The sequence below is a fragment of the Rhinolophus sinicus genome, linkage group LG10, assembly GCF_036562045.2.
Source record: "Rhinolophus sinicus isolate RSC01 linkage group LG10, ASM3656204v1, whole genome shotgun sequence".
Classification (NCBI taxonomy): domain Eukaryota; kingdom Metazoa; phylum Chordata; class Mammalia; order Chiroptera; family Rhinolophidae; genus Rhinolophus; species Rhinolophus sinicus.
The window spans coordinates 48,863,809-48,891,091 of NC_133759.1; the positions used below are offsets into that span (position 1 = coordinate 48,863,809).

The 27,283-nt window shown below is 42.5% G+C and overlaps 1 protein-coding gene across 3 annotated transcripts in view; it reads left to right on the forward strand.

Annotated features, from left to right (window-relative positions):
• CACNA2D3 (calcium voltage-gated channel auxiliary subunit alpha2delta 3) overlaps window positions 1-27,283 on the forward strand; it is an 829,919-nt gene that overhangs the window by 165,575 nt on the left and 637,061 nt on the right. For all 3 annotated transcript variants that reach the window (XR_002136724.2, XM_074313124.1, XM_074313125.1), the window contains exon 3: window positions 17,748-17,864. Coding sequence is in view for 2 of the 3 variants with exons in the window: in XM_074313124.1 (XP_074169225.1) it covers window positions 17,748-17,864 (117 nt within the window). In the remaining variant the exon portion in view is untranslated. The remainder of the gene's footprint in view (window positions 1-17,747; window positions 17,865-27,283) is intronic.

Sequence of the window (27,283 nt, forward strand, 5' to 3'; positions counted from 1 at the left end):
TGTGGGCATTCCCTTTGCCTACTAGTCTCTTCCCTTCAGTGTCCCCATCTCCTTTCAATTCGCCCTTTCAGTCTCTGTGGTAACAGCAATTCCTCAGAGAGGCCTTTTCTCTCAATCTAATTAGGGTCTCCCTTGTTGGAGTCATAGCACTTGGGTGCTACTTGTCAGTGTATAATGACATGTGTGTTCTTTGCTTTTATTTGGTTAATATCTCCTCAATGGACTCTAAGCTCTTTGAGAGGGGGAAAATCTGTTGTTTTTAATGTCTGGAGCAGTCCCATCACTTAGCCTTGTATCTGACAGATAATGTTTCATAATATTCATTGAGTAAGACAACCTGTAGTTGACTTGATTCTACAGTCTGTCTTGACAATGTCATGACCTTGTTGAAATAGTTTTCTTCTAATTATACTTGATTTCCTAATGGATGCTGCTGGTTTGTTTCCTGAGAAGAAATTGATTGAGAAAAGTTCCTCATTGTACTGAAGAATTTCATATATGAAATCTCTCACTGGGGTCATCTCCAAAAGCCTAATTTTCATGAGAGAGTGTATTCACATACGCATATATGCACTGTGCTATGAAATGTGTTGCTGGAGTCTATGCAGTTTGGTGGCCCTTCTGAGCTTTCAAATTATGATACCCACACCCAGGGTGTTAGCTCCTGGGGCCTCAGCTTTCTTGCTTGTTAAGAATAGCATGCGTCTCTAGAGTTGTTATGAGAAGGCAATGCTGCATGAAATACTCAACTAGTTCATCGGAAGTGCTCTGATATTGTTAGGTCCTATCACGATTGATTAGATGATTGACTTTGGGTGAAAAGTAAGCTCATCTACTGTCAACCTCATCAGTGACTTCATGTTCTCTAGTCCAGGAATCCAGGAACTTCTTCTTTTTTCCGCCATTTGTAGGGCCTCACTCTAAGAGCTCATGTAAAGGACACTTTCCTCCAAGAAGCCTTGACCGAAAAATCATTAGTCTCTGGAGGTTCCTTGAATCTTTGACCCATGTAGCTCATCTGTTTTTTGGTGTGCCTGCTCTGGGCCCATCTGGCCCATCTGTGCATTCAGCGGCTGTCCCAGACCCAGTGCTTCCCAGGGTGCAGTGTTGGATGCTGATGAGGAGTGCAGAGATGCCAGAGCTGCACCGGGCCCTGCAGTGGTCAGAACACACCCAGGGGTGTGGTTGGAAGATGGATTCTCTGGGTTTGAAGAGGAACAGAGACAAACAGGAATGCTTGGAGAGGGCAGACAGGGTAGGAGAGGGGTCGAGAATCCATGTCTCCTGAGGGCCCATGGGGATATATTTAGCCTGAAACAAAAGGTGGCAGATGGTGCCAAGCACTGCTTTAAGCAATTGTATATAGAAACTCATGTCATCTTCACAGCAAACCCCATGAGTTTGTTATTATTATTACTCCCATTTTTCAGATGAGGAAACTGAGGCCGAGGATGTCTGTGACACCTTATCCAAGGATCCATGGAGAGTAAGTGGTGGAGTCGGGATTCCCATCCAGGCAGTCCATGCTCTTAGCCTATGCCAGATGGCCTCTTCCATCTCTCTTTCAAAATATTTCAATGCAGGATGAGACTCGGTCTGTACAATTAGGCTGCATAAGTGGGTTCTAAGGGCAGATATTACAGGGAGGCAGAGTGAGTTCAAGTTGAGAAAGTCTGTTGCTCGGTGCTGCCCAGCAGTGGGGCTGCAGGAGGCTCTCCCTGGAAGAGTCCCGAGCCCCTTGTCCAAGCTGCCTTGAACAGAAGTTCAGACTTTGGAGGGAGCTTGGGCTTGGCGGCCATTAGGATTTGTGTTATGTGCATTCGGTGTTGCAAATGATTCTCTTACCTGGGCGTTTGCAACCTCGGCACCTTGACATACTCGACTGGGTGATTCTTTGTTGTGAGAGACTAGCCTGTGCTTTGTGGGATGTTTAGCAGCATCCCAAGCATGCACCCACCAGATACCAGCAGCATTCCCTGCTCCTCTCCCACCGCCATTGTGCAAAACAGAAATGCTGCCAGATGTCCCTGGGGGACAAAATAGTCCCTGGGTAAGAACCACTGCTGTAAATTCACTGCCCCTCTTTTTCATGAGAAGCCTGTGTTTTATTGTCTTGACTATGGCTGTTCCAAGGGCACCAGGCCATTGGTGTCAGAGCCCTGGGGTTTTCGGACCCTTGAATATTCGCCTTCGTTATTTTGCTGGTCTGAAAGATGAACTGTTTTGTATTTAAGTTTCTTGGGGAAGTAATTTGAAAATATAGCCCATTGGCATATATAGGATGACCTTGTTTTGATTGTAAAGAAAAAAATACACGTGTAATCATACACTGAAAAAATAAACAAAATCTGTAAAGATATAAATCAAAGGCTAACCCATCATATTTTGGGGAAGCGGGATTAAGGGTTCTTGTTTTCTTCTATTTGCTTATATCCGCCTCCTGATTTTTCCTCCTGTAGTGAGAACATTTTGCTTTAGTAATAAGTAAAAAGTCTCATTCGACCATCACCTATTTTAGGAGAGTTATCGGGGAGCTCAGAACATGGGCTCTGGAGCTGGCCTGCCTGGATTTGAATCCCACTCTTACATTTCTGTTTTTCTCCATCTTAGACTTTACTTTTCCCATTTGAAAAGCAATATCATAAAACAAAACAATTCAGAAAACTGAAAAAATTCGTCTAAAAGTTTGCCACCATAACCCAGCCATGGTCAGAATTTTATTGTTCCTCTCAGGGTCTTTTGCTTTGTGCTTTGACATGGCTTTAATTATAAACATAATGTACTTCACTTAGCGTTCTTTCAGGAACAGACTTCTGTGATAGTACAGTCGTATATGCATTGGGTGAAACATTTTTTTGACACAGTCATCTAGTAGCTGTAGACGACAGCCAGTCTTGTTGAATAGGCTGTTTAATTCATTTCTCAAGTGTAAACCTTTTGAGTCAGTCACATTCTTCTTTGCACATTATGAGACATTTATTATATTTTTATATCTGTGATTACTAAATTCCTTTGAATTTGTGTTTATATATTTTTAATCACACAAATAATACATGAATGTATGCTCTTTGTGTAGAATTCTAATAACCCAGTATTATATAGGGGAGCAATTGTAGTTCCCGTGAATTCTGCTCTAAGACCCTGGCTTGAGCTGTTGTTTCCAGTTTAGTGTTTACCCTTCCATGATCCATTTGAGAAATTATTACTTATTGACAGAGCACCCAGAGAACTCATGAGCTGTAATCTACACATAATGTAGACAGCAAAGCCATCTGCCAAAATTGACTACTGCAGAAAATGTCCATAATTTGATGTGTCGTATGTTTAATATACAGAAACCTTACATTGGATGGGAAATGTATGCTAACGATCAGACAGTACATGTGAGGCAGACCAGCAGCCATCAACAGGTATTGAACATCCAGACGCGGCGTGTGAGTGGGGGCAGATCGCTGTTACTATTCACACATCAGGTGGTCTTTTCTGGGGCCTCTAGCTGTTCCTGGGTAGTACATAGGGGTGCTTAGCCTGTGTGCACAGCCTTGGTGAGAATTCAGGGGGCTATGAACCAAGGTGGGGAAAAAATGATGTCTTCTATTTTCACTAGCCTCTGAAATTTATTACTTTTATCCTCCACGTAGGTAACAACACAGAGCAGTGCCTGTGACTTTGTCACCAGCAGAAATCAAGGGTGTTTTCATATCATGTCTTAGTCACTGCAGATACCTCCTTGCTGTTGCCGCTCATCCTCGACTCCGAGATTACGGCAGCTAACACTCACCACTAGATCTTGTTATTTAACGCACTAGTGAAGGAACGCCTGCATTACTACAGTACAAATGTATGTTTTAGACATTTGAAAACTGAATTTCAATGTAGTTGGTTTCCTTTCTATGTGTATAAGTTTTTGCATGTAAAATGTCATTCTGAGAGGGGTCCAAGGACTTCACTGAATGCCAGGACATCCTCTCTCCCGAACTCCCCCAAATTCACATCTTAGAGTCGTACCTTAGCATGATAATTATAATAAGGTAGATGTGATGAGTAATCTCCTAACCACATTTTAAGAGAAAAAGTACTGGTATCATAGTGATTGTGTGTGTGTGTGTGTGAGACAGAGACCGAGATATTAGATAACATTTCCTAGGACTATAAGAGTCTTCAAACCACCATAGGAAAAACCCTATTTCAAGAGTAGTATGTGGGATTCTCAATCTACCCAGAGTTTTCAACTTCAGCATCCTGTTTCTAGGCCTAGCAGCCCCCAATGCATGAGGAACCAAGTGCTTTCAGTCGTACACAGCAGTCTCTAGGGGAGGCAGCTTTCTGTTCTGAGCCCCTGCATAGCCAAGGAGCATGAATGGTGAGGAGGGCCCTGGAACTGTCCTCATGGGCTGGGCCCCTCGTGAGCCAGGTGGGCACCTGTCCCCTACTGGCCAGAGCTGGCTGTGTCCTGTTGGTGCCTCAGACTCACGTTATGATGGAGATCCCAGCAGTGCTGGTTCAAGGGTTAGTGTTAGATGCCCAGGAGCAGTCCACACACTGTCCCACACATCACTGCCTGTGGGAGACACGAGCCCTTGGCATTCTGTCTCGGTCTCCTCATGCGAAGACAAATGAGGAGAAAGATGTGTGCTGACATTTTGTATCTGGGCCCCGGAGAGTTCAAAGAAAGGGACTCAATGGGAGATGTCACATAAAAACATAGTTTTCTGGCTTCTCTTAACACATGGAGGATTGGATAGTTATAGTGTGCACCTCACTCACGAAGATCAGCAGATGCCCAAAAGTGGCCACCGTTTGAGATAGGACAGAATTGCTGCTATTTGACACAAGCCTCAGACTGGCTCGATTCCCTCACCTGGTATGACCTGTCTGGTCTCTGCAGGCATTTGAGTTTGTGGCTTCTGAAATAGATTATTTCTAAATTCTTTTTGGATGCTAACACTGATTTTAAAGATATTGAGTAGGAAGAAGTCTAGTGTGCCAGGCTTGGTGAAGTATGTAAAAAAATCATTAGATTCTGAAGTTGGTGACATTGAATTTCATAGAAGGCTCAGATTATGTTTTGCATCTCAGCAGAGGGTGCCTCGGCTGCAACACCTGCACTTTTGGGTACTGTTTATGACAGGTAAAATGGGAGGGGCCGTCGGCTGCAAACTCCTAGAACACCTGTGAGCAAATGTGAGGCAAGGTGATGTTTCCATAAAGGGTGCTGATGTTATGGGTCATTTTCCTTAGCCTCCTTCTGATATCTGCAGTAGGGAACAGAATCTTCCCAACCTCTTACAAAGGAAGCTTTCCAACACGAGAAGGGAGGCTCACTCAGACTTCAGCTCTTCCTTTGCACAGGAGGATGGGCGGGTTCATAACTATTAAGCACGATGTCATCATGGTTCTCTACATTCTCCCAACAATAAGCTAGGGTCTGGCAGTGCCATAAATTGGTGTCTCTGTGTCCATTTTGGAGTTGATGGAGTTAAAGATTCATTCAGATGCATTGTCCTAACACTCATTCCAGTGTTTGTCTCTGAGAGCATGGAAACCACTTGAACAGCTGCAAATAGTATTAGCTCTAAGCTTGTTATGCATCTTGCAGATTTATTCATTGATTGCCTTCGATGTCCAGGACATCTTGGATATAGAATTAAAAAGACTTTAGTTAAGCCAATTAACTTTCCTGGGGCCTAGGCAACTGATATTGCATGCTAGAGAAGGTCATTGATGTTAATCAAATAGCAGTTTTATTTGAGCTGGGATTAAGGAAATTGGACAAAAGGGCTAAGAATTGTTTATAATGTATTCCTTTCTGTGTTGCAGTAACTTGGCTTCTAACATCTGAGCCTGGCCATAATTACACATACAAGAGATTGGGTCTTATGCTCCTTTCTGTAGACTGGGACTTGGTTGTACCAGTTCTAATGTATCCATCATGCAGATGGTTCCTAGCCACATTTTAATCTGAGGTTTCACCTATCAGTTATTAATTAACAGTTTATTAATCTTTTATACTAAAGTGTGGCATTTAAGAGCACGGACTCTGGAGCTATGCCTCCTGGGTTCAATTCCTGATTCTGTGACAGCAGCACAGACAGCTAACAGACCCCTGATGATTTAAGCATCTATTTCCGTAGTGTTGACATAGATCCTGGGTATGGCTTTCCAGCCACAGGTTCCATTTCCCAGGCTCTCTTACACTGGGTTGGGCCATGCGGCCAGTTACTGCCAGTGGAATGTGAGCAGGGCTCATGCGTGTCACTTGCACTTGAAGGAGTTCAGGAAGCAGTTTCTCCACTTCCTCTTCCCCCATCTGCACTTCCTCTTCCCCCATCTGCACTTCCTCTCCCCCCATCTGCACTTCCTCTTCCCCCATCTGCACGTCCTCTTCCCCCATCTGCACTTCCTCTTCCCCCATCTGCTGGCTGAATGCAGAAGACTCCAAAGCTTGAGGGGAGAGCAGACACACAAGCGGAGAATCCTGGGTCCCTGAATCACTGGGTCCCTTCCCCAGTGTGGAAGGCTGTCGGATGACATAGATCCTCTTCATGGGATGGTTACATGAACAAGAAATAAACTTCTGTTGAGTGAAGCCACTTAGATTTTGGGATATTTGTATTACATTAGCTTGTGTCCTCCTAACTAATACTACCACTTACTGGTGGTATAACCTTGGATAAGTTACCTAATCTCTCTGTGCCTCAGTTCCCTAACCTGTAAAATGGGAGGAAATAATATCTATCTGACCCAATGTAAGTGTTCAATAAATGCTGGTTCTATTATTAATAATTTATTGTTGTTGTTATTCTATCCCGTCTGATCCTTAGGGAGCAAGACAGATGAATTATTTTAAATTGAAATATCAGAAAAATGTGTTTGAAAAAAGTGGCCTGTAGAAAATAATCTATATCAAGTAATGCAGGCTTTGTCAAGTAATGTTTTATTATTTGCAGTTTGGCTGTAGTTAAATTGGTTAGTGTACATAAAGCACACTCATAAATGCGTACAATGAGATTTTTCTTCTCTAACACACATGGACCTGTAATCATTATTTTGGCTTTTAGTTTTGAGAGGGTGTATGTATAGCACCAATATTTGAATTTCAGAGCTTCAGATCCCCCAGGCAGTAATCCAGAAAATACCCAGGAATTGGATTTTTTTTAATAATCACTGAGACCATTTGATTTTGTTTAGTAGACAGATGAATTTCCCAGTTTTAAAGCAGTATGTTATGCCGCCATGATAGGGCAAGGATGGTTGTGTCAACAGCTGGTTAGTAGCTTGCCTCTGACTTAATTTCCCTTATATAAAACAGGGTTCTAATGCAACATCCACACTTAATTTTATCATCACAGAACAAAAATTTTCTGTGGCATTTGTCCAATTGACTGCAGTGAACAGAAAAATCTTGTGATACTTACCAAGATTTTTTTTTTAAAAAAGGAGTGTAGACAATGAAACAGGGAGAGGAGAGATATTCATCTTTTAATTCAGAACCTGACAATCAGGAAGTAGTAGGAACCTATCAGAGACCACCCATTGCTGAGCCAGCTGCTCACAGTCTCCCTGGAACTGTGTGACTTAGGAGGACACGCCAAAGAGAACAAGGGCTCCAGGGACCCTGCTAATTCTTATGACAGGGCTCCCTTGAGGTGAGTACCAGAAGGCACCCTGAGAAGTCATTTAGGCCATACCACTTCTTCCCCTGTCCCTGGAACTTCTTAGTAACTGCTGCTCTCAGTAGCAGTCCGCAGCCATGCTTCTCACCCCACAGAGTAAGAACTGCCTACAGGAGATAGTCCAATATCCCAGAGTGGTCTCCATTTGCCACAGCCTTGCACAAGTGGGAGCCCAGCTGCTCTCTGCCTCCTCTCTGTTCTTTGGGTTGTAATTTAATACCCTGTTCTCCTCTCTCTTCTGTCAATTCTAAACAAGCTCTCTTCTTCTTATGCAGATTGTCTCTTGTTCTGATGGCTTTGATAGGGAAAAACTGCATTCTTCAAGGATTTTCTTCTGAACTTAACTAGATCTGGAAGAGCACAGTATTAATAGTGGGTGGGTTTTTTTCTTTTCTTTTTTCCTTTTTTTTTTTTGACCTTGGACACTTGATCAGAATACCTGTGTGAAACAGAATTATTTGTACAAAACGGCACTTTCCATTTTCTAACAGAAAAATATTCTGTGACCTAGAGTTCCGTGAATTTAGTTAGGTTTGTTGTTATGGTTAAGAAGAAGCGTTCCTAACATCAGCTTAAAGGATTTAGAAATATATTTACTTGGAAACATAATTGCTTTGGAGTGTTGTATTTTGAAGTGACACTTCTGTATGCAATAGAGTCGAGAGGAATACTAAGTACATTTATGTCATAATAAGAAAATGACACTGTCTATAAGGAGAGAATCCAAAAATTGTAGATGATTTGTTTTTATGGCAACATCTTTAGTAACATATCTAAAAACTGTCATTCCCTCCCGCCCCCTCCCCCCCCCCACACACACACAAATACAGGCTTCTAGCATCCAATTTCTGCCAGAAAGGAGCCATCCTCAAAGAAGACTCTTCAGTGCCTTGTGAGTATATTTGGAAACTACCATTGCCCAGAGCAGCATTCAGAGCTAGTTCATCTGTGAGGCTGTGGACTGGGTTGGTTAAGAGTTTCTTCTTGTTGAGACGAAATAACAACCTTTTTCAGAAGATACAGAACATACGAGATCAGACAATTAAGTTTGTGAACTCATCCTAGAAAAAGTGTTACATACCTCATTGCTGAATGTCACTATGGTCACCTTTGAAGTACTCCCCTTGGGAAGCTATGCACCGATGCCAGTGCCTAGTGCACCCTTCAAAGCAATTTTGGAACTCTTTTTCTGGAATGGCCATCAGAGTTGTCATTGTATTACCCTTGATGTCCTGAATGTCATCAAAATGTCTTCCTTTCAATATTTCCTTTATCTTCGAGTAAAGAAAGAAGTCATTGGGGTCCAGATCAGGTGAATGGGGAGGGTGTTCCAATACAGTTATTTGTTTACTGGCTAAAAACTCCCTCGCAGACAGTGCTGTGTGAGCTGGTGCATTGTTGTGATGCAAGAGCCATGAATTGTTGGCGGAAAGTTCAGGTTGTCTAACTTTTGCATGCAGCTTTTTCAGCACTTCCAAATAGTAAACTTGGTTACTGTTTGTCCAGTTGGTCCAAATTCATAATGAATAATCCCTCTGATCTCAAAAAAGGTTAGCAACATCATGGCATCAAGTTCACGAACTTAATTGTCAGACCCCGTATGTCAGAATTTATTACCACCCTTTGCCATTTTTCAGTATGTGGTGTCCAGCAGTTGGCTAGGAACTTGACACACGTGACCTCCTTTGATCATCCCAACAACAATATGAGGTCTTGTGTCATCCACTTTACTGCTGAAGGAAAGGAAGCTGATGGAGTCTAGGCGACTTGTCACATCGCCAGTAAGTGGTGACGCTCGGACTTGAACTTAGTACATCTGGCTGAAGAGTCCCTGGTCTTAGCACCACGCTGAACTGCCCAGAAAGTGGAATACACGTTGTTGATCTTCCTCTGACTTTAACCCCGGCCAGTGATTCTAAGCCAACAAGGATGCTGCTACCAGGCCCCAAATCAATAGCTTTCCAGCAAAATCCACGTGGATCCTTTCCCACCCATCCCATCGTGGTTAGCCCTCTTTGCCCGGAGTAAGAGAGAAGACAGACTAGGAAGTGCATCCCTGTCCGTGCTCGAGGGACATGCATGCTTCCATGTGCATGTACGCGGAGTGGCTCACATGCAGTCTAAAGAGACTGCCCCCCTCCGACCCCCCTCCTTTTATTCCCACTGTCCTTCAGGCCTTGGTCAGAGATGTCCTGCCTCTGCTTTCCAGCCACCTCCTTGTGATGGCACATGACCGTCTCATCACATGAAGAGGATGCTTTGTCGGCTTCATTGCCCAAGAGGCAGGGGACTGCATGTGCTTCACAGCCATTCGCTTTTCTAGGAGCCTTGGCCCATTCATTGTTTTACATCCCTCCCTGGGACCCTCTTCCTACCTGTTGACTGTGATTCCTTCCTGGTCCAGGCCAAGTTTTCAGTGTTTACACAAGTGTTGGGTTGCCCACAATACCTCATACTAACCCCTCCCTCCTCGGGGAGAAAATATGTCTGTGCTTTATAGACTTGTTACACCCTCAGTAGAAAGAACACCCTCCCACCTCTGGCAGAAATGATTTACCTGCACTGCAGACAGGTGTGACATCGGGTGGACACATACACAGAAGGGCTGTGTGGGTTTTCACGCCTCAAGTTTAGATTAAAGTGATCCACGCAGCTCTGCTCCAACTTATTTATTACTGATTTTTAGTAAAATGAATGCAAAAATTAGCTTCTTTATACCCCAAGGGAACATGTGTATTTGCCAGTAGTTCCCCCAGCCACCCACCCACCCATCTGGCACACGGCAGGTGATTTGTACATATTTGTTGCATGAATGAAAGTAGAAGTGATTTCAATTAGGTTCCTTTTTTTTGTGTTGGTGTGATCCTTATTTAAATGATTGGTTTAATGAACTTTTGCCCTGTGGCTATTTTAGAACTTGTAGGAATGAGAACAAGACTGAAAATTGAACCGTAAGTTAAGAACAGGAGGCATCTCCTGCTCTTATATAACAAGTCACCTGTAAGGGTTCTGGGCTTAGCTTGTCTCCACGGTGCTTTCCCAGTAACAGGTTTGATTAGGGATCTAGGTCAAGGGTTCCAAGGGAAGCGCCGGAGGTTTAGGACAGGGATGGAGAAGCAGGCCAGTTTCTCTCAAGTAGTGGGCTCTGAGGCAAACCCCCGGGATTCTCACTTGGAGATGGACAGGTCCTTGCTTTGCTATCTCCTTCCTTAGGGCTTCGGTCACTCCTCATCTAGTGATTTAATGATGCTGACTGTGAGATGTAATTTCAGTTTTTGATGAAAAATTTGGCCAAGAGACCACGTTCAGATGCACCAGCTCTTTGGCTAAGTGTAGTCCCTGCATCCGTTCTCTACAGAGGGCATTTGTTTCTGTTGGTGTTGAGTGTACTCAGAGCCCCTCTTTCATGTTTGGCTTTCATCCCAATTAATTATGATTGGTCAGAAGTCTCCTGACTGGAGCCCCTCTCTGGGGGCTGTTCCAGGCGACTCACTCCTAGATATGTAGTTATCACGTAGGAGAAAAATGACCCCAATGTATGAACAACATTAAGTGTTCTGACAGTGAAGTAGTGCTTTTCTCTTCCTGGTGTTTGTGTGAAATGATCTGGCAAAATAGATGCTGCAGAAATAATGCGTTTCTGTGTCTCCCTTCGCAAATGATAAATGTTCTTGGCTCATCACAAGATTTCTTGCCAAATGCTGATTCTGCTAACAGAAGGAATGGAAGCTTCAGATGTTCTCCTGAGACAGAGGGAATACAAAGTTGCTCAGGCTTGCCTGCCTTCTGTGTCGTGAATACTGAGAGGCGCTTCTGTGAAGGGCTGTGATCTGCCTTGGCCGTGTTCTTGGCTAAAGCCACAGGCTGTGGGGTGAGGGGAGGGTCAGGAGACGGGTGGGCAGAGGCTAGGGGGGGGCAGGGGACAGGGGTAGCAGACTGAAGAGCCTGGGCATCATCAACCACCCAGTTGGAGTTTGTCTCTTACATTAAGGGCTTCCATTCAGAAAGACATTAGCATGAAAATACATTTACTAGAATCCTCTGTAGCAGAAATGCCAAGTGGGAAAATCAGGGGAGCACAAGAATTTGGAGTGGCCCGTTTCATGCAGGCACTGTGCAGGGGGCTTTTACCGATGTCCTCCCAGGACCCTCCAGAGCAGCCCTGGAAGGTGGACATCATTATCCCTTGCATTCTGAACTAGGACACCGAGACCCAGGAGGTTAAGTGATTTCCTTAAAGTGACACGACCCACCCTCCCAAACGGCTGCTGCGTCTGACCATCGACGTCTGCATGGCTCCCAGAGAGCCCGCCTCTTGCTCCCCTGACTCTCGGGCTTCTCCCCATTGCTGTCTTCTAAGTTCTGGCTGCTTCAGTCTCCAGCTCCTTGTCGCCACCCAGCTTTACGCCCTCCTACCCGTTCTGCACACTAAAGTTTTTCAAAGGACACATCTGATCATTGAGTCACAACATCTAAAGACCCTTCAGTGGCTCTGGCTGTTGTCTGTGTCCATGTCCCAGCCTCCTACCCTAGTAAGGATAAGGTCCAGACTCTTAATCCTAGAACATTATGCTTCATGGCCTCGCCTTGCTCACTGCTTTGACCTCATCTCTCACCAGAGTCCCCCACTGTGGCCATCCATGTGCCAATGAAATAGGGTAGGGGGTAGTTCCTTTAGCCCCAGATAGCTTCTTGTCCCTGGACCTCCATAACTGCCTCACCCTCGCCTGGCTTGTTCATCCCCTATGGTGTCTCCCATCTCCCAGCCTAATCATCCTTTAAAAGTCCAGCCAAATGGGAGTCACTGCCTTGACCACTCCCACCAGGCGGTCCAACCTACCACTGTGCGGTATCTTTGCCTGTTTACTCATCAGAACACTCTGGACCATCTGACTGCCAGCTTTCTTCCATTTTGCTTTACTTATCACCGTGCTCTGTGTCTAGTACCCTGCCTGTTATACCAGAGACACGAGGTAGATGCTAGCGGAACAAATAAATGGAGTACTGGAGACAGGATTCCAATCCAGACTGGCCTGAATCTGTAATCAAGTGGCACAATGTCTCTTCCATGTTCTTCTTCCCCTCTCCTTCCTTCCTCATATGTGTTTGCAGGGACCTGTTGATACTTTCCTAACTCCTCTTCCCAGTTGAAGGTCGACTATTGTTACATAACGTAATTGCCCGCACAATCCTTGAAGCTACAGAAGACAAAGCAGCATTGCCTGTGCAGCTGGAGGAAGAGGAGCTTGGGGGCTTTGCCTCCAGTGCTTGTTGGAACCTTGGAGAACAAAAGATGATTTGTCGCCCAAACACAACCAGTGATTTATAATTAAGGCTCCAGGGCCACCTCCAGGTAGTTTTATTGTCAGGAGCTGCCTGTGCTCCTTTGAGACCAGGCTTCTCACTCGCCCTCTTTGACCCTGGGGAGGGACCGAATCCACGCCTGTCACATCCAGTGTGCCCTGGCTTCATGGCTTTTGCTCACTTGGCAGCCTTGTGAGGAGCTGCAGCCCTTATGAACTAACCATGTCGCCAGTGTTTGATATTTGACTCTCTTGGCGAGTCCAAGCCACTGTTGCCTAGAAAAATCAATGGAACAGGGGCTGTTACTGGCAGTGAAATGGTTCCCCTGAAACAGGCTTGCAAATATTTAGTCAGTACTTTACCCTCCAAGTTCAAATGACCAAGCGACCAGAAGTTAGACCTTGCTGGGTTTAAAACTCACTCTCTATCCATTTGATTTCTAGCAATTGACTAAACGTCTCTGTGCCTCAGTTCACCATCTGCAACATGGGGATAATGCCAACCTCTCAGTGTAGCTGTGAGAATTAGACGAATTAATATGTGAAAAGCTTCCGGCACCGCGCTGGGCCTGGGCTTCACAGAAGACGCATTGTACTGACTTCCTTAGGCTCTGCTAATGAAGACGTGCCGCTTAATTACACAGATTCTAATTGGGACCACGTTCCCCTAAAGAAACCTGTTTACTAGGTGCTCATATGTTATTCTACGTATAACCACAACTGTTACATTTGCTAATCTCCAAAATAGTATGCTTATTATAAAAATTAGAAAATACAGGTAAGCCAAAAAAAAAAAAAAAAAAAAAAAAATAACCATTTCTAGTTGCACAACCAGCTTTCCACACTTCTCGTGTTCTTCTAGCAGTGTGTTTGTGTGTGTGCTTATGTGTATGCGTGTGTGTGCAGATTACCAATTGAAAATAAAATGTCACCGATTACTATTCATACCGTGCTGTGTGCACACTTCCCACATTCTTTTACACAATTGGGGATGCCGGTGTGGAATTCAGTTGTACTGGAGGTCACATTGCTTGGTGTCATACTATAGGCACAGTTTTAAACGGTTTGATGTGTATCACCATTCTAAGCTGCTAAAGACTTGGGGTTGATTAATGGCTATCACTGGGTTAATCTCTCTGTTCTTCAAAATCCTTTGATTCCCGCAAAGTGTAACGTTTCCTGGTAAGAGTGAGGCATTAGGTTGTTCTGACCTGATTCCAACAGGCATTAACACATTTTGCAAAGCAGAGTGTTTTTTGCTTATGGGATGACTTCCCCAGGGTGGTGAGAAAGTAGTCTGGGCTTGGCTCATTGGCCAAGAGGACCCGTTGTCACATGTCTTGAAGGGAGAAGACTTAGGCTGGCAGAGGAATGGAACCAGTGAACTGCTATGTTTGTCCCAGATCTGGAGTCCTTGGCTTGGCAGAGAGCTTCACGTTGAGATTGGTAAGCTAGTTCACCAGGTACAAATAGTCCCGGGAGACCGAACCCTCCAGAAAGTCAGTGGCTCCTTTTCACAGAGCAGACTCAGAAGAAGAGAAGATGAAGCAAGATCTTATTGACACCTTGGGAGATGGTGAGGATTAAATAAATTGATTCCCTTTTAGAAGTCTATTGGGAGAGGAACACGTGCGAGTAACAGATATAGCCAGAATAATGGCCCCTATATAAAAACCAAAAGATTCAAGTAAAGGCTAAGTGAAATCCATTTTATTTTTCTTTATCTGAAGCCTCTAAATTACCTTTAGTAACAGAATTACTTAAGACAGAGATTGATTTCACTGACTCTGTAAATATTAGACTGACATTCGTTTTATTTTGTTTTATTCACTTTTTGAACTTTGTATTTTTGATGGTGAATCAGCCTTGGCTATAAGCTGGCCTCAGCTGTTGGCTTTTGGAGCACATCTGGCAGGCAGCAGAGAACCCCCAGGATTTTTGGCTCCAAAGACATTGGCTTGTATTTGAACTTAGGGAAAGTTTCCAGTGATTGTCATTGAAGTTTTATTCATACAGCAGAGGACGCTGTTAGCTTGAGCCAGGCTTGGGCTGGCTGGATTCCCACATCCCAGGCCAATCCAGTCAACCTCCCAAAGGGTGGGGAGGTCACCCTTACAGAACCATAGGACAAATGCAGCTGCATTACTTGTAACATCGCAATTGTTCTGCAACAAGCTTTGCCTGGAAGAGTCTTGTGAGTGTGTGCTGTGGGCCAGTGGGTGACCGTAGGACCAGGACCACGCAAGTGACAATGCCAGGAGAGATAACTCTGGGGGCTCGAAGGGAAGGTGCAGCGTCCTTGTCTTGGAGCAGCAGAACACCCTTGTTGAGGATAAGGGGAGGGCTAGGAGAAGGAATACTGGTTTTCCAGGTGAGACGTAAGAGAGAGACTGTCAAGACAAACATGTAAGATTTTTATGGATGTTTTCAGGGCGCAGGGAGAAACATGTCACAACTCATGGTCCATTATAGGACCACACAGAGCAGCTCAGAGCATCTTATAAATAATGTAGCAGATGTCTGTCTTGGTGCAGACTCAGGTTGTCCAGAATAGCACTTGGTTTATTTCTTTAGGATCGCCTTAATTCTGAGAAGTGCCAAGTCCTTGGGCCTCATGTTCATGTCAGGGGCCCCAGTACCCCTTCCTGCCCTTCCCACCTCCTGCTCTGCTAGTGTCTGGCGGTGGGCCCTGGGGACTGTGTGGCCAGATGCCCCCAAACGCTGGGGATTTAGTTTTAGTTTTAGGGATCAGAGGAATACTCTTTTTACGTTTGTTTCCTTAGTCACTCCCTCTGTCCTCAAATTCTAATCTTTTCCTTTCAGACACCCAGTGGGAATCTAAGCTAGAAAGGGAAGCATTTTGTGTCACACACACACACACACACACACACACACACACACTCCCCCTTCTTTGGGTCAAGGAATGACTGAGCCTCCTTCCAATTTACATTTTTAAAGGTACAGGAAGAGGAATGGGGAGAAAATATAAATTTATATCTCATAAATGATTCTGCTGTTAAAATGCTTTTATATTTTCCACTTCAAAAATGATTCTCAAGGTCACTAAAGCCAAAATAAGATGTGGAGCCCTTTGTTTTTCCTAAGTAGGAGCTTGGGGTGAGGGATTAGTAACTGATTCAGGTTTTCCCCATAAATAGAGTAAATGTAAAGCCCTCGATATTTTCAGTTCCCCGGCGTTTTGATAGCTACATGAATGGGTTCCTGTTGACATTAGAAGTATTTGGAACTCCATTTGGAAGGTTTTTATTAATAAACAATATTTCTTTCCAGTGGGACTAAAATTAAATCTTCAGTGAAGCCAAACTTTTGGACTCAGGACCCCTTTACACTCTTACAAAATATCGAGAATCCCTAAGACCTTCTGTTTATGTGGATTATGTTTATTCATATTTGCCATATTAGAAATTAAAACCAAGACATTTAAAAATTAATTCAAAACATAAAAACTCCTTATATGTTAACATAAATAACATTTTATGAAAAATAACTCCCTTTGTCAAAAGAGCAAGAGTTCATTAGAGGAGTGGCATTTGTGTTTCATTTTTGCAAATCTTTTTAATGTTTGGTTTAAGAGAAGATAGGTGATTCTCATATGTGCCTCTGTCTTAAATCGACTGTGATTTGTTAAAATCTATGAAAAAAACCAGCTTCACATAGATATGCTGTTAGGAAAAGGGAGGACTTCATGTCTTCCTGAAAGGGTCGTAGGGACCTTGCAGGAGTTCTTGGACCACTTTGAGAACTGCTGGTTTAAACAGATAAATGACCAGGGTATGTGATGGTTTTTAAATGAAAAATTGTTTTTGAGAATTTGGGTAAACTATGTGTCAAATCAGTCCCTTATGAACAGACTAACCAATTACTATGAAATACTATGTATTGTTTTTTGTTTTGTTTTGTTGTTGTACTTATTATACATATTCCTTTCTATGAGCTCATAAGAAGTCCTTAATAATTGAGTCAAACTACTAAAACCCATAGCAAGGGCTCTATCGTTATAAAATGTTTGTAAAATGTTCTGCCATGTTAACTTTCTTTAATTCCTACTCCAGTTTAGGAGTTGGCAAGCTTTTTCTGTAAATGATCAGAATAAGTCTTTTAGATTTTGTGGGTCATCTGGTCTGTGTTGTGACTACTAACTTGATCGAGTATGTAAACAAATGGGTACGGTTTTGTCCCAATAATACTTTATTTATAAAAATAGGTGACAGATTGGATTTGGCCCAAGGGTTATAGATTGCTAACTCCTGCTGTAGTTATACTTTAGAGTCACAGCCTTGAAACTGTTTTCCCCTAAGTCCCAGTCTTTGACCATGAAAAAATTAAGTCAGTGATGTTCAAGGGAAGAAAAAAAAAATCCACAAAAGTTGAATTTCTTCATTTTTATTTTGTGACACATCTGGAATAGTCATTTTCCTGGCTGCTAATAAATCTGGGGCAGTCCTCCAGGAGAATGGCTGACTGTGGTCAAATTGGAAGAGGATGACTGATAAAGAGTTTATGTGCTTTAGACTTTATTCTTTTCCTGGGTGCCAGTTAAGTTTCCAAGCGAGTCAGAGCTAATTTTCACATTTCTCCCTAGTTGGTTTAATGATTTTGAAGCGCAGTCCATTCTCCCCAAATCCAACAGACAGTCCTATTATAACTTTTTTTTTTACTTACTCCTTGTAGGTAGATGTGCTGTGACATCCTGGGTGTGGTGTTTTGTGGAATCACATGCCTTTATTGTTGCCCTCCCTCCTTACAGAAATACAAAGAATATGAGAAAGATGTCGCCATAGAAGAAATCGATGGCCTCCAACTGGTGAAGAAACTGGCAAAGAACATGGAAGAGATGTTTCACAAAAAGTCTGAAGCAGTAAGGGTAAGTGACTCTGCTTTCTGCTCTGGATTGTCCGAGGACCCAAAGGCAGTTTCAGGGACCAACTCTCCAAGGTCAAGTTAACTCCACTGTTACATAAACATGTTCTTTTCTTAAGTCTAGTTAACCAGGACAAGTAGTTACTAGGGATCCAACTGCCCTTTCCATATATGGTTCAGATGCCAGTTTTTGTCTTATAATTTTATGCCTTCAGTAGAACGAGCACTAATTACACAGCCAGAGAGGATGGCTTATGACTGTGTGATGCATTCCCTAATTGCCAAAAATCCTTCAAAGGTACATTGTGGTTCACCTAAGCGACTGTAAAATTTAAGCAATGCTTGCCAAAATGTGGAATTGAAAATCTCAATGGAGTTAAATAAGTCAAGATGAAGTCAGGAGTTCTCTTGTTCGCTATTGGAATATCGCTGTAATTATAATGTTTGTCTTGACTGATAAGAGCTTCCTGAAATTTCTTATTAACAGCAGAATACATGGAGCGACGGTGCACAGATATATCATTTTGGATTTCCAAAGCGGTTCCTGACTTTGTTCCTTATAGCCAGCTAAAGAGGGCATCTTCCGTTCTTGCTTTAGGGCTTTTGGATGGTGCAGTATCTTACATTAATGCCATATTGGCACAGGATTATGGGAAATAATTGCAATCGACAGAGTTCATTATTTCTAATGTATAGTTTGCTTCCTTTTCGGTTTTAATAATTTTCTCCAAAATCACTTTGTTACAAAAGACTATTTCTTACTTTAGCTTCTCTCACACTTCATTGGCCAAATCAGATTTCCACAGGTTAGTTTTGTTTTAGACCTGATGATCCCATACATTTGCTTGTCTCTAAAACATTTTTGTACCGTTTTGATTCAGGGAAGGAGGGATTGTAATTTAGTAGGTGAGAGCATGAGTTTGAGCAGGTTCAGTGCCTGCCTTTGTCACTTCCTCAGCTTTGGCCTCTGGTAAAGCAGCTTCAGTTTCCTTATCTGTAAGTGGGAAAAACACACAGGAAGTATGAAGATTAAACAAAGCTATGATTTTGAGCCACTTAGCACAGACCCTGGCACATAAACGGTGTTCAGTAAATGGTAACTTCTGCTGCTACCGTATTTCCCCAAAAATAAGACCTAACCGGAAAATAAGCCCTTGCATGATTTTTCAGGATGACATCTCTTGAACCTAAGCCCTACTGCATCTTTTGGAGCCAAAATTAATTTAAGACCCGGTCTTATTTTCGGGGAATCATGGTACTATGATTATTAACTTTAAAAAGTTGAGACATGTTTGGTGGAAACTCTGAAGTGTCTCGGAAGAAAGAAATACTTTTATCTGCCACAGAAATATTGCACTGAGAGCCAGCCCTGGGAGCTTCATGGTAGCCTCTGATTATGCCCCTACTTTGAAGCAAGTGGTATTCTTTACAGGCAGCATGGTAGCCATTCAAATCTAACAGTCAGAAACCTGAAATTTAAAAAAAAAAAAAAAAAAGTCCACCATAGTTATCATTTTTATTTATAAAATGCACATCCCTTTGGTGGAACTTTAAGAATATATCGAAAAGTTGTCAAACAGAGGGGGAAAAATCATCTGAAGTCCCAACACCCAGCAGGAAACCACAGCTTGTGTTCCTGTATATTTCCTTCCTTCCTTTTTCTTTGCATTTCTATGCATGTATATGTGTGTGTGTTTAATTTGCAATTGTGTTTCTTATCCAGCTTTTTTTTTACTTCTTTGTATCATTATAATATGAACCTTTTCTTGCATCACTGTATTTTGTGATTTTCTTAAGTGGCTGCATAATATTGCAATCTGTGGGTGTGTCATAACTGATCCGTTTGCTCCTCTGTATCTGGATATTTAAATGGTTTGCAAGCTTTGATGTAAAGAATTCTGCAGTGAATCTCTTGTATATTAACAATAGATGAAGTGACTCAGCACTTCCTACATTGGGTGCTCCTCTTAGGATCTTACACACACTCACTTATCCTAACACCAGCTTAGCAGCCCCGTGATGGAGGTTACTATCATTTCCCCCATTTGACAAAAAAGGAGACTGAGGCAGAAGGTAAGTCACTTTCCAAGTTCACATGGGGATTGAGAGGTGGGCTCCAGGCACATGGAGACCCCGGAGTGCACAGCATCCTGCACCAGTTTCCTTCAGATGAATTCCGGACCGGGGAAGACAGTTCAGAGGCTCTGAACCAATCTTCAAGGCTCTTTGCATATGGAAACATTTCTGTCCAGATAAGCCTAGGAGAGTAGCAGCCCCTCCAGCAGGAGTGGTATGTAAGTGCCCCTTTTCCTGAATCCTTACCAAAAAAAAAAAAAAAAAAAGGTTTAGTCTGTTTTAAATACTAGTAATGACATTGTCGATCTGAGAGGGGGAAAATAGTTGTTTTAACCTATTTCCTTGTGAATCACAGAATTTTAGAGCAGAGAGAGAGAGAGACATAAGTGTCCTGAGCTTCTGCCTCTGTGATTGACAGACAAGGAAGCCCTCGTGTGTGGCACGTGAACAGGGAGGCCCCACCAGCACCGGGGGCTGGACGAAGGGCCCACGTGGCAGGGCAGCCGAGGGTGCGTCTCAGTTCTGTCCCAGGTGGGAGAGGATGATGAGAAAAGCTAAGTAACCCCGCCGACCACTTTTCCTCACTTACCTCCCTGGAGATGGCAGGAGGAGTCAGTGATTTACTAAACCTGTGCTTAAGTTTACTGAGCTCAGTGCACACCAGACCCTGTGCTAAGCACATTACATGTGTCCTCTCATTTCATTCTCCAATCAACCCTGGGAGTGAGACACTGTCACCACCATTGTTTTAGAAATGAGCAAAGGGGCTTGGCAGGGCAAAGTCATTTGCCCAGGTCCCATGGGCAGGCTCGGTGGTTTCTTTCGCACCCACATGGTAGAATGGCACTGCCTCTGTGTGTATCTGTGTAAAGTGTTTAGCACAGTGCCTGGCAAACAGTCAACATTTTGCCAATGTTTCCCGTTACTGCCGGTTAAGTGGCCTTCCAGCCTGTGAGCATTTAATAGTGAGGGAATCTTGAATCTTCAAGCTTCAGGAAGGCCCTGGGTGAGGACAGGAGGGAACCAAATTTTGAAACCTTTTTGCTCGAAATTAGTGAAGTTAGGGAAAAAAAAAAAAGACTGATATGATTGGTGTGGTTCCTTTGTAAAGGAAAAAAAAAAAATTACTCTGTTTGCATTGAAATATTCCCAGAGTAAAGCTATCCAAGATTCTCAGAAATGTGTATTTCATGTATTTAAAATAGATGTACAAGATCCTTTGCAAGCACAGTCCAGTGATACGTGGCTCTCCCCTGCTCCAAATCTTTAAACAAGAAAGAAGGCTTATATGTCAAGTTGAGGTTTGGTCTTGAGACAGTTCTGTCGTTGAGATTGGCCTGGGCTCCGTTGTCAGCCGAGCGGCTCTGTGGGCAGCAGTCATGAGCCATATGGCATTTGGCGTGAGACGAGGTGGCCACAGAGAGGCCACCGGGTGTTGGTGTATGTTGAGGCCCGAGAGCAGTGGGTGTGACTGTTTTTCATCCTCTAATGACACCTTACTTCTTGAATAGGAAGGGTTGCTATTTGCCCGTGGGATTTGTGAGCATTTGGAGATCAAAGACGTCAAATCCAAATTTTCCTGTGTGTTTGCAGTAGAGTCATTATTTGTGGTGTTGCCCTAGGAGGCACCTCACTGCACCAAGGCCCTCTCTTTCCCATGCCACCCACCACGCAGCGAACCCCACCCCTGCCCCCGCTCAAATGGCCCAGGAAAAGAATGGAATTTAGAATGCTCTGCATCACCATGATGCACCGTCCCTAGCAATCTTCCATTTCCAAGCCGCCATGCACACCTCCAGCAATCTGAGTCAGGTCAGAGGTTCTAGGGCCTCCCCGAGTGTCTTCCTGCCAGTAATTGATTCAGTACCAAGGCTTATGGATGGTGGAAAAACAAACAACACTGATTAATAAAACTTCCTTTCATGTATGTAAAGTGTTTATGAGACTGGCAATAGCAATTTAGAAAACTACAAGCATACTAACACCGTTAGCTTCAGTTAGTGCCAGGGGAAAAAACTGGAGTAACCCAATCCTTTAATATGCCTGCCATCCCTTGGCTGTTAAACAGTGTTGATCTTTTTCTGTCTCTTCTGGCTTGATTTCATCATTTTACCCCATCACTTTCCCCAGTGATTAGTTGAATCAGAGTGATTTTATCATATTCGTCCCCTATTTGAATTACTCTCCACTATGCAATTATCCTATCACAGAAAGTCCTATTTTCTCCCCGTCAGATGTCTGAAGTAAATGTGAAACCTAAAGTGGCCTGCCCATTACATAACCTCTGTCATCTGGTTGGTAATGGACTATATGTAACTTTCATTTTTTTTCAGGCCAGCGAATTACAAATAACCTTAGCTTCAATAATTGCCATTAACATAATGGTGCCATCATTATGGTAGCATTTCTTAACTAATATTTTCTAGCACGTTTTAATGCCATTGGTGGTTTAAATAATTTTTTTTTTTTTCCCAATCCATGGGGAGGCTTGATGTAGATTCTTTTATCCTGAAGCCAAATCGGGTTTGAGGTAGTGATGCCGCTTTTGTGTATGATTGTGCCCAAAGAATTATCTCCCAACTTCCTTGTTCAAACATATTCATGCGACCAAGCCCTCAATTAATGTTGCTGAGTGGTTTATCAAGTCGTAAGTCCTACGAACGGACAAGAAATGGAATCAATTTGCTTTCAATTCATTAACATTTAAGGGAGATATTTCACATGCTGGACATGGAGAAAGTGATGTGTGTCAGTGCTCTGCCTGCTGCAGACTCCTGTTGGGCCATTCCTAAATGACCTGGAAGTGCTCGACTGTGTCACAGAGCTCATCTGAACTATTGATGGGAGGCACATTTGACACAGCTCCCCTTTCCTCTGACTTGCCGATGGTGACAAACCCTTTTCTCTGATTTGAGGAGAGGGGACAGGAAAGGATGTGCATTCCATGGGTTGGGTTATATGGACAGGCTGCCCAGCCTTTCCTTTGTCTTTAAAATCTGAGCCTCCACTCGGAGTAGCACAAACCATCACACAGCTGCAAGGATCATGAGAAGCTCCAGGGACCCCCACGCAGGCACCGCGCAGCCTGCAGTCGGAGGAGAATCTGGAGCAAGGAGCTGAGTAACCATGGGTTTCTCTGATTATAGGGATGTACTTTTAGGGCAGATTCTAGCACAGCCAGCGGGAGGTAATGATCCCAGGACTTCAGAAAGGTCCATATGCTTGAGATGAGCAGCGCAACCTGAAAAAAGTAGATAAACCAGGAAATGACAAGAAGAGGGGCTTCGGAGAATTTATAAATTTACACTAGGATTCTCCAGAAGGGCTTTGTAAGGGTGGGTTCTCCAGAGGATGATTGCCTTTGATTGTGTGGTGTGGCTCAGGGGCGGCCACTGCCTTTATTATACTGATTTGGGCCAGAATTGTAACATCTTTATGTCTTCCCAGTTGGTTGTGGTTTAAGGGCCAGGCACTGACCCACACGGCTTTCACTACTGGGCTCTACAGAGGTCTGGCCTCCATAAATTTAAACACATTTCACGAAGAGAGATGATATCGATTTTAGTAGCATATCAGCCAAAATATTAAGTATATTATTTGCTGTTCACATTCATTTCCTCCCCAAAACAGTTAATTTTAAGTGTCTAAAAGAATGAACTTCAATGGGGACAACAAAGAGACATAATGAACAGATATGAAAAATAAGTTGTAGCTACACTCACTAAGTGAAGCGTGTGTTGTTTTCAAACCTTCGGTAAGATACTGAATAAATGTTGAAAGCACTCTGAAGCTCATACCTGTAAATAAACTTAATCTTCTTTCATTTATTTTCGATTTACATTGATAAAATGATAAATCGGGCACTCAGAAAAGAATGTTTTGCTTAAAAATAAACATGCTTGCTCTTGGGAAAAGCTGAAAGAGACTAGATTGTATATGAAGTTCCCCTTTCCTATAGCTACCTGCTGTTCATTGCAGAACCGATTCCCATTATAGCTGTACCACGGAAAGTAATTGCTGTTGTACAGTAATTCAATTTCAGTGCATTCACGCATCAGTTCACAGATAGGGGTTTATCTGGAGGAACCCGGGACTTGAAAGCTTTTTATCGAGAAATTTCACATGCAGCAAGACGTTTTTTCCTAGGTAACGAATATCAGTATTTGCATTTAATAAACATTTACCTTCTCAGAAAGATGGATTTTTTTCCCCCTGCAGAAGAGATTTACACCAATCTTCCAAAAAGCTAGAGGGTACTATTAAAGCGACTTTCTCTAGCTGTTTTTCGACTGGTGCATATCTATATATGTATGACTATAAAACACATCTATGTTTTTATGCAAATATATGTACACTGAGGCATGAAAATCAGGGTGCACCCAAGGAGAGCATGCTCTGCACCAAAGAATATATGCTATAGAAGGATTGATGTCTACAGGACTATACGAATACTTCTGGTTTAAAAACCACGCATATACTTATATGTCTGTAAGCATGGTGAAAATTATTAGTGAGGCGTACTTTCAGACGGACATCCATTAAGTTGGAAATGAAATCAATCATTTTGTTTATAAATGTCTAAATTAAGTAAAAGTTCTTAAGACAGAATTCATTCTCCCCATATAAAATTATTCTTAGATCATAAGGGCTTTTTAGCTATTAAGTCCAAAATGAGCTGTAGAGCTCTTAGGAGCTGAGTTGACCTAATATTGTTAGGATGGCCTTTTCTTCTCAGCCAATAGAGGGGACTGGACATATCTAAAATATTTTTCTGCCTTCTGTTCATATCTGATCTCATCTCAAAATTTCAAAACTTGTTCCTTGAAAGAGGAGTAAATCTGTTTCAGAAAAAAAAAGTTTTTTAAATCACAAATGAACAAGGAAGAGACGATTATTTTTTATGTTGCTGTATCTTGCGGCTTATTTGCTGTTTGTCTCCCTCCTTTCCTCCCTCCCTCTCCCCTCTCTCTTTCTTTTATTTGGCAAACTGGATTGCTAAATCTCATACACATATGTAAGAAAATTTAGAGCAGAAACCTCAAACCAGAAGAAACAAACAAAAAAAAGCAACGATCTGGATTCACCAATTCTGATGAGGTCAGCGAACCATTCTTGGTTAATGGTTGATGGTAAAACCACATGGAACTGTGTGGTCTTCGTGGACTTCAGCCCAAATGGGTTTAGGGTTTCCGCTAACATACTTTGGATTGTGTCAACCTGAGCCTCACAGAGAGGCCCGGAAGGCTGCTCTCCCATCCACACTGAGAGTGAGCAACTTGCCTGCCTCCTGAGGGGGATGAGCTTCCTGCTAAGGGAAGAGGGGAGAACCGCAGGAGATGTTGGATGTGCTTTTTATCTCCTGTCTCCTCAGGCTCCTTCCTATTCCATCAGCCTCTCGTACGGCAGTAGGGTTGGCTTGGTGCACTGTATCCCAGCTTTCCTAATTATTTTGGGGATGTTGACCTATAGAGAGTTCTTCTTTCTTGGTAGAACCACTGCACCAAACCTTCCCCAACTTCATGGGTTTTTGTCCCAGTCCCAAGTATTTGACTAAAAGCTCTTCATTTTCAGAGCTTTATGGAAGATTTAGTGGGGTTTTCTATGTAACTCATCTCAATCATGTTTGTTTTTGTATGCTTTTTGTTTTGTTTTTACTGATTATACATGTTTATTGTAATAGAAAGAAAGAATGAAGGAAACGATAAAGGAGAAAGTCGAGATCATAACACCAAGAAGTATTAAAAGGCACAACATTTTTCAATACCTTTTGCTTTTAAACCTCTTTTTAAGTCTTTTAATAATGTAGCTAACGTACAATATTATATTAGTTTCAGGGGTACACCATAGTTACTCTATATTTACATACTTAAAGAAGTGATCACCATGATAAGTCCAGCAACCATCTGACACCGTACCACGCTATCACAATATTATTGACTATCTTCTCTATGCTGTATGTTACATCCCCATACGTTTTCTATACCTGGAAATTTGAACCTCTTATTCCCTTTCACTTGTTCCCCTCCTTTTTAAAATTTTCAATTACAATTGACATTCAGTATTATTTTATATTAAATTCAGGTGTACAGCATAGTGGTTAGATATTTATATGATTTAAGAAGTGATCCCCTGACTAGTCTAGTACCCACCTGGCACTACACATAGTTATTACTATATTATTGACTATATTCCCTATGCTTTACTTTACATCCTCATGACTATTTCGTAACTACCAATTTGTACTTCTTAATCTCTTCACCTTTTCCACCCTGGCCCCAAATTCCTCCCATCTATCACCCCAATAAACCTAGTACCTCTCTGACACCATACATAGTTATTATAATATTATTGACTATATTTCTTATGCTACACCCTACATCCCCATGACTACTTCCTAATAACCAATTTGTACTTCTTAATCCCTTCCCCTTTTTTCTCCCACACTCCCCACTCCCTTTCCATCTAGCAACCATCAAAATGTTTTCTGTATCTATGAGTTTGTTTTTGTTCTTTTTGCTTATTTTTTCTTTAGATTCCATGTATAAACTAAATCACAATGCATCTGTCTTTCTCTGTCTGACACTCCTCTCAGCACAATACCTTCCAGGCCCATTCATGCTGCTGCAGGTTGAGCAGTAGTCCACTGTATATATATACCACCTCCTCTTTATCCATTCTTCTATCGATGGGCACCCAGACTGCCTCCACATCTTGGCCATTGTAAACAATGCTGCAATAAACATATGGATGCACTCAACCCATCAAAGTAGTGCTTTGAGTTTCTTCAGATAAATACCCGGAAGGGTGATTACTGGGTCTTTCTTTGTCTGTTGTTATAGCCTTGTTTTTAAGTCTGTTTTGTTTGGTATAAGTATTGCTACCCTAGTGTTTTTTTCTTTCTGTTTTTTTCATTTCTTTTTCATGAAGTAACTTTTTCCATTCCTTTACTTTCAGTCTGTATGTATCTTTCAATCTGAAGTGTGTCCCTTGTAGGCAGCATATGTAAGGGTCTTGTTTTTTATCCATTCAGCCACCCTACATCTTTTGATTGGAGCATTTAATCCATTTACATTGAAAGTAATTGTTGATAGATATGTAGCTATTACCATTTTGTTCATAATTTTGATTTTTTTTTTTTTTAATCTTAAAAGGCCCCATAACATTCCTTGTAATACTGGTTTGGTGGTGATGAACTCCTTTAGCTTCTTCTTGTCTGGGAAGCTATTTATCTTTCCTTCGATTTTTTAGTGATAGCCTTGGTGGGTAGAGTACCCTTGGTTGTAGGTCCTTGCTTTTCATCACTTTGAATATTTTGCATCGATCCCTTCTGGCCTGCAAAGTTTCTGT